This window comes from Protomyctophum parallelum, assembly GCF_964188405.1.
Source record: "Protomyctophum parallelum genome assembly, chromosome: 22".
Classification (NCBI taxonomy): Eukaryota; Metazoa; Chordata; class Actinopteri; order Myctophiformes; family Myctophidae; genus Protomyctophum; species Protomyctophum parallelum.
Window position 1 is genome coordinate 10,159,828 of NC_139714.1, and position 14,600 is coordinate 10,174,427.

Genomic DNA, 14,600 nt, shown 5'->3' on the forward strand with positions numbered 1-14,600 from the left:
CTGCCTGCCTGCATTCCTGCCTGCCTGTCTGCCTGTCTGCCTGCCTGCCTGCCTGCCTGCCTGCCTGCCTGCCTGCCTGCCTGCATTCCTGCCTGCCTGTCTGCCTGTCTGCCTGTCTGCCTGCCTGCCTGCCTGCCTGCCTGCCTGCCTGCCTGCCTGCCTGCCTGCCTGCCTGCCTGTCGTCTCCTGATGATACAGAACCATCGGAGAGGGAAAGATTCTCTGCACAAAAGGCTGACAACTCATGGCACTACAGAGAGAGAGCCGAGTCACACACATCACCTGGAGAAGCTGCTATACGGTACGTGGACACCAATGAGATGAAGTACCAAATCTCGAGTGGACACCAGAGATCCCACACCCATTGCTCACCCAGCACATACGCTACTACTGCTTCTTCCATGTTTGCATGGCTCATGACGTCGTCGCCAAGGCCCTACTGCATGCGCAGTATATATATAGTGTCCTTTAGGACACTAAAGTATAGTGTCCGTTACTGCTGTTCTTGCAGTATAAGCAAGAACAGCACATGGTAATACATCAAATACATAAAAATACTAGACCTCAAGAATCATACGTAAGATAAGAAACCCCGGCTCTAGGGGCTTGGTGGACATGCAGAGGTTTTTCAAACATTTGCACACTTTTGGAGATACAGAGCCATAACGGTCAATTTGTTTTCCGCATGTCTGTTTCATTATTCATCATTAATCATTTGAGAACCCCCTGGAATCATATACTGTATGCATTTTAGTCCACATATCCACAGATGATTTTTTATCTCTGGGACCCCAAAATCCTACACAGCCACAGCGCTGTTAACTAGGGTTGCATAGTAAACATCAGCGTCACCTCTGCATACAAACACCCGCCATGCGGTTTCATCATTAACGCGACAGAGTTTAGTGCATCGGGCCTGCCCTTGTGAACAATTACCACTGCTCTATACGCCCTTTACTGCATCTGCTACCGTGGATTACGCGGTGTCATGTACAATGAACTGCTTTTGCGGCTCGCAACTTACAATTCCTTTTGATGTTAGAAAAATCCCTAAGCTATACGGTATAAGAAAGCAACAACCGCTGCCTCCCCTTCATCCTTCCCGCCTTAGAAAAAAAGAAAGGGGGGAAAAAAGGAAGGAAGGCAAAGCTGAAAATGCACAAAAATTACGCGCACGTTTCACTACCCGTGAGGGTCTCTTTGATGTTCCACCGTAATAGAAAAAGGAATTTTCTGTTCCTCGATGTGTGGCTGTTTGCTGGGGCATTTCGTCGTGATTGACAGAAACAAATGAGTATCGTGTTCATCGCTGGGTCTTTGAAAAACGGCATCTGATGTCACTCCACGGTTTCCTCGAGCCTGCATAATGGGGAAATAGGGAGGAATTGTCAAGCAGCGCTCTGCGCCCCGAGCTCAATTTCACACAGTTCGCGAAAGTCGAGGCAAAAGGGATGTCATTTCAACTTAATCCGTACAAGGCAGCGTGCGTCGAATAGTGAACTTTTCAGAAGATTAAAAGCAAGGTGCGGTATATATTCTTGCCCACTGACCAAGTGGCCATCCATTACATATAGAGGAAATTATTGTACTTTTACTCCACTACAATTATTTGAAAACTTTAATTACTTTGTAGATTTAGATATTATTGTACTTTTACTCCACTACAATTATTTGAAAACTTTAGTTACTAGTTACTTTGTAGATTTAGATATATTATCACAAAACATACAGATGAGACAGTGAGATCTACAAGATCTGCTATTTTCAAAAATGTTTTTCTAGATGAGGACATTCTAAATGGGTCCTTCCGGTATAATAGTGCTTTTTCTTTAGGTATAGGCTTTCTTTAAGTACATTTTAAAGCCAATACTTTTGTACTTTTACTCAAGTACATTTTGAATTCCAGACTTTTACTTGTAAGGCCAGTAGGCTATAGTTCTACATTGCAGTATTGATATTTTTTACTTAAGTTAAACATGTGAGTACGTTTTCCACCTCTGTTTGAAGCAGGGTGTCTTGGCCCCATCTATAAAGCAGCATTAATCCATTCTGAACGGGAACCCATTTTGGTGTCAGCATCATGTTATGCTTTAGCTATTGAAAAATAGCAGATCTACAAGCTATGTAGGTCTGCTATTTTTGAAAAATCGAAGAACGACTGACATTTTTAGAATCTGATCTCAGGTCAGAATGGGTTAATCAGACCAGTGTGTGTCCAGTGGAAACCTTCGTATGAATCTGATCTCAGGTCAGAATGGGTTAAGGTGCCCCACATCCCGGAGCTCATTAGAAGTGCACTGTCCCTCCGGACCCGCCCTGTTGGATGGCCTGCTTGTAATTTCTTATTAGCAGGTCATTCAAGTGCCTTGATTTAATCTGGGAGCCATTGCCCCCGTATCGATTTGGCAGTGAGTGGAGACGTGCGCTTAGCAGGTTGGCCGGCATTGTTTATTTACCCTCTTGCCATTACCTTTCCTCCTTTTTTGGGGGGGTTTTAGTTTTCACGTCCCAGAATGGAATGACAGGCCATCGGTCAAGCAGATGGTATGGTTATCTCTCAGACTGAGATGGCAGGAGGATAGGGTCCGGGTAATAAGGACATTAAACATTTCCGACCGGGGTAAGGGGTGACCTTCCTGTCAGGAAATATGAGCTATTATGCTTTCTCGAGCTTAACCAACATACTGAAGATTAAACATGGGCCCTATACTATGAGCCATGATCCCGTTCATATGCATATTTTTGCTTAACAAAGGCGAGCAGAGGCCCGCACTGAGAACGGACCCTTTTCAAAGCACTCATATACTGTACAGTACACAGCTGCAGTTGTCTTCTTTAGTCCAAATTCCAATAAATGTGACGTCTTTTGTTCTTAGATGGAAATTACAAGGCTTGTCTGCGGGGGCTCATTGGGGCTCGGTGGTTTCCTTGTGGAGCTCTGCATTTGCTCGAATATGCTGAACTTAATTCCATAAACCGTTAAATGCAGACACATGCAGTTTTTATGATGCATTGGCGTACACACTGGATTAAAGAAAAAGTAGAGGCTAACCACTTTTCTGACTGCAATAGCTTAGCTTAGCTTTTTCATAATAGTCTGTTTGGGGTATTAATATTACATACATTTTTACTTGGAGCACTAGCAATTAATTTCACTTTTTTACAAAATATTGGTCAAAACATTGGTAGTCGATGGTTTAGGACTCTCCAAAATCGGGATCGACGTTGCAAAAGATCCCGGCTCCAAACATCTGCCATGGGTCAGGCTATAGTGAGGCCCCCGGGGGCCAAACTGAGAGAGAGACGCAGGGGACACGAGAGAGATGGATAACAGACAGGCAGCTTTGATGTTTTGGAGCAGAGAGGAGCTGTTCAGGTCCCCATCAGTGATCACCTGACGGATGCTTCAGGGCTCCCACCGTGGCTCAGTGGACTGAAGAAAGTGTGACAGTTTTGGGTCAGAGCACATTGCCACGTGGCCCAACGCAGCTTCAGCCTTGTACTGCATGGGGACGGCTCGTGAAGAAGTCTTGAAAAGTGGAATTTGCCAGCAGTATAGCACTGCGCAAAAAGCCTGGAATACGGAATGCGTATATTACAGGATACTCTCGTTAAACTTTCCAACAAACTCCAGTAAACTCCCGAATTGTACCGTCACACCTGTATATTACCGTATATGACTGTATATGCCTGCTAAATATGAGGTTCACGGGCAAATCTAGTGCCTATATAATTGCCTGTTAACTCCTCTTTTCAGGCAGTGTAGGCTATACAGTTAACTAATCAATTTAATCCATTATGAAAAAATTGTTGTTGATCTACAGGCGTCGCATCACTTGGTTAATCAGACTAATGATAAAGAAATTGATTCCCATTTTCACAATGATTCAGTGATATAATAAATATTCAATAGATGCATCCCTACACTATGGTAAAGTGATTAAATGTGTCATGCAAACTGCACCATAGAGTTATGGCAGTGAAATGCCAGCCCCATGTTACATTCTGTGAAATATTCCCTCATCAACGACAGAGGGTTCCTGGTTCAATCCCCGGCGGCTCCACCTGGGTTAGTGCCAAAGTGTCCTTGAGCAAGACACTGACTGAACCCGTAACGTTGTACGGTTTCCGTCGTCCTGTTGTGTGGGTGAATGTAATGTACATTGTAAAGCGCTTTGGGGCAGAATAGAAATGCACCTTTTCACCTGCTGAGAAGCTGTTGCACAAAGCAACACGCCGAGTCTATTCAAATACAAACTTTCATAGTGTTAGTCATCTCCTTCTGTTTGCCTTGAGCCAAAATTGAAGGTTAGTGCGGAAAAATGAAGCTGTGAACAATAAGCCAACTCATCTAATCAAATCATAGCCTGCAGTGAAATCTTATTAACTTTCGCTAAGCAGCAGGCCGCTGTAAGCTCAACGGGTGAGGCGGTCAATAAAATATGATCAGCAGACAGAGAAGAACATTTGAAGAACCCTAGACACGAATAGATTTTCTTCCCTCACGGTTCTCAGTGAAAAAGAAAAGCTTTTGTAAGCAATTCTTGCACTGTGACTTTTTTTCCTTGACTTTATCAAAAGGCATCATTGAGTTTTGATAATTTCATCTGTACATATAGGGGACTTACGCAAGGAGTGCCACTCGTCCTGGCGGATGGTCTTGGTGATGTTGTAGGACAGGTTTTTGGGTATGGTGGCCGAGGAGTAGTGGTACTTGATGTAGGAGCACCTCGCAATGGAACCTGCAAGAGACGGAAACGCAGAAGAAACATGATTTTAAAAGTCAAGCCAAACGGGACATCCATCATGTCGGGCTGATGTAGCCTGGTGCAGCCAGACTCCATCTGACTGCACTGCACATTTCCCCCCTGCAGCAGCGCAGTGGTTATATTAGTATCACAACGCGAGGCTATAGGGCTGATGATGAGCCTAGTGTGTGCCACCTCCCAGCTGAAATAATTGCAATCTTCTCAGGATAACATTGTTTCACGTCGGCGTCGTTATACTTCGGGAGGTTATGCTGGCAAGTCGTTATAATTGAATACGCAGACATTGGCAAATGGCTCTCCTTTTCAGTGAACCAGCGGGCCCATTGTGCGGAACCCATTGTGTCGCCGCTGTGTGAGCAAATTCCACATTCATTCTCCGATGACTTACATCTCTGACATAATGGCTTGTCAGAGGCGCGATGTGCTCCCGAAAAGCTATTAGCTAATCATTCAAAGGAGACCATTCAATATGGTATAATTAAAGATCTTTCTCAGCGTGACCGGGTGCTGCATGGTGGAGTGTGTGGGACTTGTAGTAGATGGAATGCTTTTCCTTGACGCCGAAGATCTGGGTGTCGCTGATAGTCTAAGAAAAGGCGCCCAAGTCCCCCCGGGGACAGAAAAAAATAAAGTCTGTGTGAGCTACGATACTCACTTCAGCTAGTGAAGGGAGAAACTTTATTAGCTGTTTTTTGGAGAGAGAATGAACTTGGCCGCATGTGACACCTGCAGCCTCAATAGCTGTTTGGCTCGTATTATTTTATTATATAATTCTATTCCATTCTGTTCTCTTGTGTCCTATTACATAGCATTGTATTCTGCTCTGCGGGCAATTCCCTTTCCAAAAAATTGGAGTGGCCAATTATTTTTTTCCTTCCCCCTTTCTGTCTCCCAATTTTGTCGTTCCACCAATTAATTCCTCCACCGCACTTTTCTGTGTTGCTACTTCTGTCGCACCCCTGCTGGCTCACCTGCCGGTGAGGAGCCCCCACCGGTGAGGAGCCCCCACCGGTGAGGAGCCCCCACCGGTGAGGAGCCCCCACCGGTGAGGAGCCCCCACCGGTGAGGAGCCCCCACAGGTGAGGAGCCTCCACCGGTGAGGAGCCCCCACCGGTGAGGAGCCCCCACCGGTGAGGAGCCCCCACCGGTGAGGAGCCCCCACCGGTGAGGAGCCCCCACCGGTGAGGAGCCTCCACCGGTGAGGAGCCCCCACCGGTGAGGAGCCCCCACCGGTGAGGAGCCCCCACCGGTGAGGAGCCCCCACCGGTGAGGAGCCCCCACCGGTGAGGAGCCCCCACCGGTGAGGAGCCCCCACCGGTGAGGAGCCCCCACCGGTGAGGAGCCCCCACCGGTGAGGAGCCCCCACCGGTGAGGAGCCTCCACCGGTGAGGAGCCCCCACCGGTGAGGAGCCCCCACCGGTGAGGAGCCTCCACCGGTGAGGAGCCCCCACCGGTGAGGAGCCTCCACCGGTGAGGAGCCCCCACCGGTGAGGAGCCCCCACCGGTGAGGAGCCCCCACCGGTGAGGAGCCCCCACCGGTGAGGAGCCTCCACCGGTGAGGAGCCCCCACCGGTGAGGAGCCTCCACCGGTGAGGAGCCCCCACCGGGAGGATGTGGCGTCCTCCGTCCTATACTCCTCCTGCTCAGCACAGCCCTCCTGACAGCCGCCACACCAGGGCTCCCCGTGCACCTCCCTGCCAAACACGGCCAATTGTGTTCGTATATAGACGCAAAGCTGCACCGGATGCTTTTTTTTTTGTGGCCTTTTATTTTATTTTATTTTTTTATGGAGGGACAGACAAGTAGGCTGACAGGAAATGGGGAGAGAGATGGGGGGGGGGAGACGTGCAGTAAAGGCTGTCGGGATCGCGAGTCGAACCCGCGGCACACTGCCTGGACCATTGAGCCATGGCCCAGCAGGCCAGGTATTTTAAAAGCATTTTTTCTTTTTTTGTGATTAGTATTTTATTGGATTTTCTTTTTCAGACAGCACAACACCCACCATACCAGTCAACAGTAACAACAATACAGAGCAAACAAAAGAAAAGAAAAAAGGGTTCGACACAAATCGACAGTCACATTACAAAAAAGAAAAACACAACTAGGAGGGAAGGAAGTGGAGGGAGGCTGTGTTCTTCTCGATAAAGACATACGCGAGTAGGCAAAGAGCATTTCTATTTTATTCTATTGTATTTTATTTTATTCTACTCTGCATTCCAGGAGCTGTCTCAGACAGTAGTGGAGTCCCCCATGGCTGCCGATGCGTTTTTTTAGCCTTTTATTCTGAGCTAAGTTAGTTGTGTGTATGAGCAACACAACAAGCTCCTGTCTCCTGTACTCTCACACTGCGTTGCTGTCGCGCAGAAACCTTGTATCTCCATATTTCAACATTTTAGTTTTTCATCATTTTACAGCCATAGCCTACTTGGTTATACATATAAGCAGCATCAAGCTAAAGTAGCGGAAATTGCCGATCTACAAGGCCACGGCACGTTGCATCTTGTGGATCGGCTATTTTCACAACTACGTTTTTGTTCCATTTCTTGGTATATATATTTTTTGGTCATACGAGGTTTCACACCCGACGAGCCACGACTTGGCCAATGTCAAAGGCCGGGGCTCCCATAGGAAGGAGAAGCAAAGTCCCAAGCTTTGGGAGACAGGCAGCTAGGGGACAGAGGTTCAAAGTAAGATCAGCTCCCAGCCTCCCTGGCCTGCTGAGTAAGCCATCTCGACACTCTCGGGCCCGTCCCTGCCTGCCTTCCCTCCCCATTTCAGTGTTCAGTGTGTCTGATGCGGCAGTGGCTTTGGGTGGTGGGGGGGCATTAGAAATCAGCTCCTCTGCACCCCTATAGATTCATGAGGCGAGAGATGGTTGTGGCTGGAGAGTCCACTCGTACCGAGGGGTGGGGGAGAGAGAGAGAGAGAGAGAGAGAGAGAGATATGCCTCCTCCGTTATGGGGGGGGGGGGGGGGGGGGGGGGGGGGGGGGGAGAGAGAGAGAGAGAGAGAGAGAGAGAGAGAGATATGCCTCCTCCCTTATGGGGGGGGGGCGGGAGAGAGAGAGAGAGAGAGAGAGAGAGATATGCCTCCTCCGTTATGGGGGGGGGGGGGGGGGGGCGGGAGAGAGAGAGAGAGAGAGAGAGATATGCCTCCTCCCTTATGGGGGGGGGGGCGGGAGAGAGAGAGAGAGAGAGAAAGAGATGCCTCCTCCCTTATGTTTTGACACTATTACTCCGTGTCTGCTCTAATTATCTCTGGCAAGACGTGCGGTGCGTGGGCTATATTGAAAATTGCATTATGGGTCCATCCTGGGAGATTTGGACTGCACAAACATGGAGAACAAGGATACCCCCCCTCCCTCCCCTCCCCACTTCTCCTCCTCCTCTCATCTCTGCCCGTCTGTCCCACAGCTACGTATGTATAGGCATGCATGCAAGTTATACACACACGAACACACATGCATGCAGAGATGCGCACGCACGCACGCACGCACGCACACACACTTTCATACAAATAGGCTTATGCAAGTGCAGCAAGGGACCTCAGCCGCTGACAATGGCAATTACCCATTCAGGGCCATCTCTATCTATATCTGCTGTGCTGTTGGCACCATACTGCACAGAGAGAGAGAGAGAGAGAGATGTATTTGATAAAAAAAAACCCCAATGATGCCAAAGCTGATAATGGGGGTTACAGTGCACATCCAGTCACACTGGCTATACAGCTGTGGAATCACAAATGGAGTAACACTGCAGCCTTTCTCCCCTTGAAGCAATGATATACGCATGCACGCACACACACACGCACACACACACACAGCCACGCCACGCTTCCTGGAAAGTGTCTCCCCTGAGCAGTAAAATCTATTGAGTGTTTTATGTCTTTACTCCTTAATCAATGGCATCACGACGCTCCATTGATTAGTGAGCGGTGATCATGTGTGATCCATGTTCCACACATAGATTACACACACAGCTCAACCACACAGGACAGCTCCCATTACATCATCCCGCACCAGGGCAGCAGTGTTGAGCCCTATAGTATATTAACTACATTTTTCAAATAATTGTAGTCGAGTAAAGGTACAATATTTGTCTCTGAAATAGAGTAGAAGTAAAATAATCGAAAATTGGAAATACTCCTGTAGAGTGAAATTCCTGAAATTTGTACTTGAGTAAATGTACTTAGTTACTTTACACCGCTGCATTTTCTGAGTGGTGCAACCACTCCAAGGAACAGCAATGTCCGTGTTCACCTACCTATGTGTTCGTTCACCTACCTACCTACCTATGTGGCCATGAGCACCAGTATGACTATGAGTACCAGTAGGGGCGCTGTTGTGCCAGAAACAGAGAGAGAGAGAGATAGTATAGTGCTGCACTGTTGCCTGCTAATGAGAGAGAGAGAGGAGAGGAGGGGGGGGAGAGGGGAGTTGCACCACTCAGTCTTTTACATAAAGGACGACTTCAACCATTTTCAACATTGGCTAGAATTGGTCCTCACTAATGCTTATTTTAACAGTTTGAGTGTGCCGAGATTGTTTTGAAAAATCGTGAAAATGTGGTGCAAATCTTTGTCCCTTCTCAGACGGGGGTCCGCAGCCAAATACATATAATTCTGGGGGTCCTTGACATGAAAAATGTTGAGCACCACTGACATAGAAACATATAGCTTTTTCAGGAAACTGTCAGGATTTAGAAGGCATTTGTAGAATCGTCCTCAGGTCTAAATGGGTTAAGCTGTATCTGGTACCATTTTTGCCTACTTTGTCTCAGAGGAGGGCTGTGGACAGTTCAGAAACCTGCCTACCAGTGACCAGTGGATTTCTATTCCTGGAATGAATCTAGCAAACTATAATGGAAGCCATTGTTCTTGCGTTGATAGGGTGATGGGGGGGGGGGGGGGGACATTATGTCACTGGTATGCTAGCCTTGGAGACCGCAGGCGTCTTGTTTTCAAAAGAAAAGAAAAGGCCTGGGCAAGGCTCCCTTCAATTGTGACATACAGGAGCGCTAACGCTTTTCTCTCCCTCTCTCTGCTGATTACTGATTACCTGCACCTGTTTTTTACATTTGGGTCCCTGTGGTCCGATCATTGAAATATAGTCGAGTGAAAAGTACAAAGCTTCCAAAACAATGAGAGAAAATGCAGTACGGATACTAAAAAGTACTTAAGTACTGTAACTGCCCACCACTGCATCCCTGTGGCTTTGAAAACAAACCTTGTTGTGGTGTTTGTGTAATAGACGGGAGATGCAGCCAGAGTAGCCATCATCAGTCTTGGTTGATGGGGAGAGCTGAGTGTATGGATTTTTGTGTCCCGGCCTCTCCGATGTCAGAGAGGAAGCCTTTGAGAGCTGGAGGGACTTCAAATGGTCCAATAAAGCTATTTTGTATTTGTCCCTAAACCCCTCCGAAAATGTTTCTGGTGCCATGGAGCCCTGTGCCAGATTTGTGTTGTTGGACTGTTCAAATTTTTTTTTTTTTTTTTTAATATGCCACTTTTTTTTTTTTAAGCTCAGATTGGGTATATTTTCAAACAGCCGACGTACATAGCCCGGCCTACGATACATCAGTTTAAAGTGCTCATGTGGAGTAGTCGATTATTTTGGGCTTGTTTTCCTAGACATGGTCCACACCTCCCCTTCCAATTATCTGACTGGCAACTCGGTCGGCACCACTCAATACGTCTCGCATGCAGCTATAGTGACTGACACAGCATTAAGGGGGCCACTTCAGGGAGAAGGGGAATCTACGGAGCAATTTAAGCCCATTGACATTCATGTGATCATGATAGGCTTTTAAATGGCCGCTCCGGTCCCTCTGCCATAAGAACGCAGGCGGAGCCGGAGGGGAGGGAGTGCAGCATGTTAGAATGCAGATGGCTGAAGAATGGGCTACATAATGGGTGCTCATCATGGAAAAAGCGTGGTCGGCTGCGACTCATTCACATCGGTGACTTATCGTCGGAGCTATAATCAATATGGTACAGCGTTATCTGTGCAGGAGGAGGATAACAACACAGCCCCATGCAGCCCCATTATGTCTGCCTGGACTTGATGTCATCGATGTCGGGTGGAAACCTCATATGTCCCAAATCCCCACCCCGCCCCCAAAAAATTAATAATAAAGATAAAGATAAATAATAAGAAGAAGCATGCCAATACAAGCTCTTAAATCTTAATTGTTAAAGGGGCATGGAACCCCACTGTGATTTAGTTTATATTTTGATATTTTCCACTTTCCACAAACAAACTACAGACTAGTGAGCAACACGGCTGCACCAAACAAATTAATAACGATGAGTATGTATGGCCCCATTTAGACGGCAGTCACATCCAGTCAAATCAGATTTATTTCTAAAAATATGATCTTTTGGCCTGACCATTCACACTGCATTTTCAAGTGACCAGATCGGATCTGTCACAGATCTGTGTGTTCATTCAGACTGGCAACCAAATCTGAGTGGATCTGTACCACATCCAGATTGGAATCCCATTTGTTTAAATAAGTCTCAACACAAACCAGTCACATGGAATCTGATTTAGATCAGGTTGTTGCATTCATTTCAGACTGAGACGGATCGCCTCAAATCAGATTTGAAACCACCTATGAATGTGACTCAAGTCACATTGGAACATGTGACTTGTATGTGCACCTGTCTGCATTTAGACTGATTTAAACAAATCGGATTTCAATGTGGATGTGCAGGCACAGATCTGATTCATGCTGGATTCAGGCTAGATTTGGCTGCCAGTGTAAATGGGGCCTTAGGTAGGTACTGTCAAGGGCATGCCAATGTAGCCTGGCATCATGGCCTGACTAATCCCCTGTCAGCGGGCAGTGTTGGCCAGGAGGCTCTACGTCCTCCTGGTGGGGAATCCCCACTGGCAGGTGACTCAGTAGGATACCACAGCAGTAGCGTGTGTGTGTGTGTGTGTGTGTGGGGGGGGGGGGGGGGGGGGGGGGGGGGAATCAATTAGCATAATGACTAAATTGGGGAGAAAAATGGGTAAAAAAAAATTAAGCAAAAAAAAAGAAAATTATAATTATAATAAAAAAGTTGAAATATGGAAATTTCAAGGTTTCCGCCCGACAGCAGCGATGTGTTCAGGGGAGACGTCAAAAAGGCATAACGGATCTAGATCCAAAGTGGATTTTATAAGTAAATGGTAGTCATTCAAATACGGCAACGCGTTTCGGCTCGCCCACCACTACTACTACACCCTGAAGAAGGTGCAAGCTGACAGGCGTTTACTTATATAACCCATTCTGACCTGAGATCAGATTCATACGAGGTTTCCGCCGGACACACACTGGTCTGATGAACCCATTCTGACCTGAGATCAGATTCTAAAAATGTCAGTCGCTCTTCGATTTTTCAAAAATAGCAGACCTACAAGCTCGTATCGCGCCACTCGGTGGCGCGATATGAGCTTGTAGATCTGCTATTTTTAAATAGCTAAAGCATAACATGATGCTGACACCAAAATGGGTGCCGAGTCAGAATGGGATAATCACCTTATATTGAGTGCCTGGAGCCTGGATTTTTAAGCCTTTTGCCTTTTTGTTTGAAGTCTATACACTCTACAGTACCAATAGCACTCCTGTAAATTGTTTTTTTCAGAAACAATATCTTGTTGGCAGAAGGATAAGATGTGGGATTTGGCGACTGGCAGCCTTTTTTGTATTTTTTTAGAGGAGGCGGTAACGCTGGGACCAGTCCACGCATGCAGTCGAGTAAAGTGCATTTAAGTCCAGACACTTCTGAGAACATGAAAGAACGAAAACCATTTCACTTCTGTTGGCCCGAAAGTACTATATAGGGCTCAACAAGAGCCTGCCAACAAAAAGAAAGGAAAATCGAAAGTAGTGTTTGTCCGAGTTTTGTGCAACTCTCTTCCCTAGATGAGGCATTCTAGACGCCGCTTGGCTTCCAAACAACACCAGCAGTTTAATTTGCCCCCCTGGCGTCGGTGCCAGACGACAGATTTCTTTTTGCCTGATACTCAAGACACCTTCCTCCTCCTAACGGCTTGCTTCCTCCAGCAGAACATCTGCGACATCACTTCTTGTTTAGACACTCCATCATCACGCTGATGCTGCATGTTTGAGGCATTACATCGCTTTTGTGCATCTTTGCATCTTTTTGCAATATTTTTTTGTGTCCATTGTTTTGACCGTAATTTTGTCAAAAAGTGCTAAATCAATTATAGTCCATTTTGAATATATTTGGATTTGAGTAAAGGTTTCCAAAAATCAAACATTCAACAATAGCTGATCTACAAGCTCACAATGCGTCACATTACGAAGCGCTGTGAGCTTGTCTCTGCTGATTTTGGAAAAAGTCTTCGCCTATAATGACATGCCAAAATAGGGATGGCAGGTTGAAAGAACAGGACACATGGGCTGCAAAACAGTAAAATAATGCCTTTTACCGGCCAGACGACCAATATATCAGTCTGGCACGATTATGCACCCACTAGAATGCATCAGAGGTAGCACACAACAACGTGAAATTCAACAAAGCACAACCCAGAACGATTACCGTGAATCAGGAAATATAGCCTGGCAGAATATGACGTGAGTAACCTTCACATATACCTTGGACCCTTTGCAATGTATCCTGGGAATGACCAAGCACAATTCACCCAAACCTGCCGGTATAGTGCCTCCGGGTTTGATGGGACCTGAGCCTCCTTTATCACAAGGGCATTTCCCCCCCTCATGCCCCCTCTCCCTCCCTCCCTTTCCCTCCGCGGGATTAATAGTGACAATTTTCTACGGCCCCTCTACAGCTCGACTGGATACGGAAATAAATCCCAGCATTCTCCATGCCTGCGTGTGTACCGACAACAACCGAAATGGGGACACCGCTGTGCGGCATGGCACGGCTAATTAAGGGAGCGTCTCTTTCTTTTCCTCCGGCATGATGCCTGTGATGATGTACTTCAAGTGACTTGTTGGCCCTCATGACAGGGTTTTAATAAAAAAAACAAGAGGTGTTGTCGTCATGCAGCCTGCAGAGTGGAAACGCTGCATGGCATTCGAGTACAACCCTTTGCTTTTCTTCTATCGACCTCATGGGAGAAAAGGGGAAGGAGACCTTATGTTGGGACCACTATAGGCTTCAAAAGACTGAGATTATGGGGTGGGATCGAGCGTTCACCACAAATAGCAGATCTACAAGCACACAACGCATCGTATAATGCTGGATTTTTGGATCAGGGCCCCACTTGAAACTATTGAAAGCATCCGCGGCCCATGCCATCTGACGACTAACACGGCAGCCACGTTTTTAGTTCAATGATCAATGGATTGTGTTCTACCTTGTATGAATGGAACTGACGTATGAACTTCAAATTGCTATCACTTTTTAATGTTAACGTTATATTATCATCATTACAAGAGTTTGGGCAATTATTTGGGGGCCCATTTGCAATACCCTCACAGCCCACCAGTGGGCCCTGGCCCACAGCTTGAGAACCACTTGCTTAAAGGGACACTTTGCAACCAGGTCTTATTTTAATGATGTTTGGGAGACAAGAAACACTTTCCTGGGGTTTGTACAGGTATGTGGGTAATATATATTTTAATTTTTTAGATAATGTTTGTATTTCAAAGTGTCCATGATGTCATGGACACCGGGCTCACCCACTTCCTGGACTACATGTCTCAGTAAGACAGCCCTCCCTCTATTCAGTATTTAAGTCTGACGTCATTTTGTAGTGCTACGTTACGTCCGGGTCCAAGTGGCACCAGCTCCCGTCCGCATCTCATTGTAAATAGAATATCTAAACGCGTGAATCTTTTTACAGTGATGTTATTTT

At 46.7% G+C, this 14,600-nt stretch overlaps 1 protein-coding gene across 1 annotated transcript in view; it reads right to left on the bottom strand.

Annotated features, from left to right (window-relative positions):
• Nucleotides 1–14,600, bottom strand: part of tmem178bb (transmembrane protein 178Bb) — a gene marked incomplete at both ends in the record, with an annotated part of 129,257 nt that overhangs the window by 58,868 nt on the left and 55,789 nt on the right. Inside the window, 1 exon segment of the mRNA XM_083757474.1 lies at nt 4,629–4,742. Within this exon segment, the coding sequence (XP_083613600.1) occupies nt 4,629–4,742 (114 nt within the window).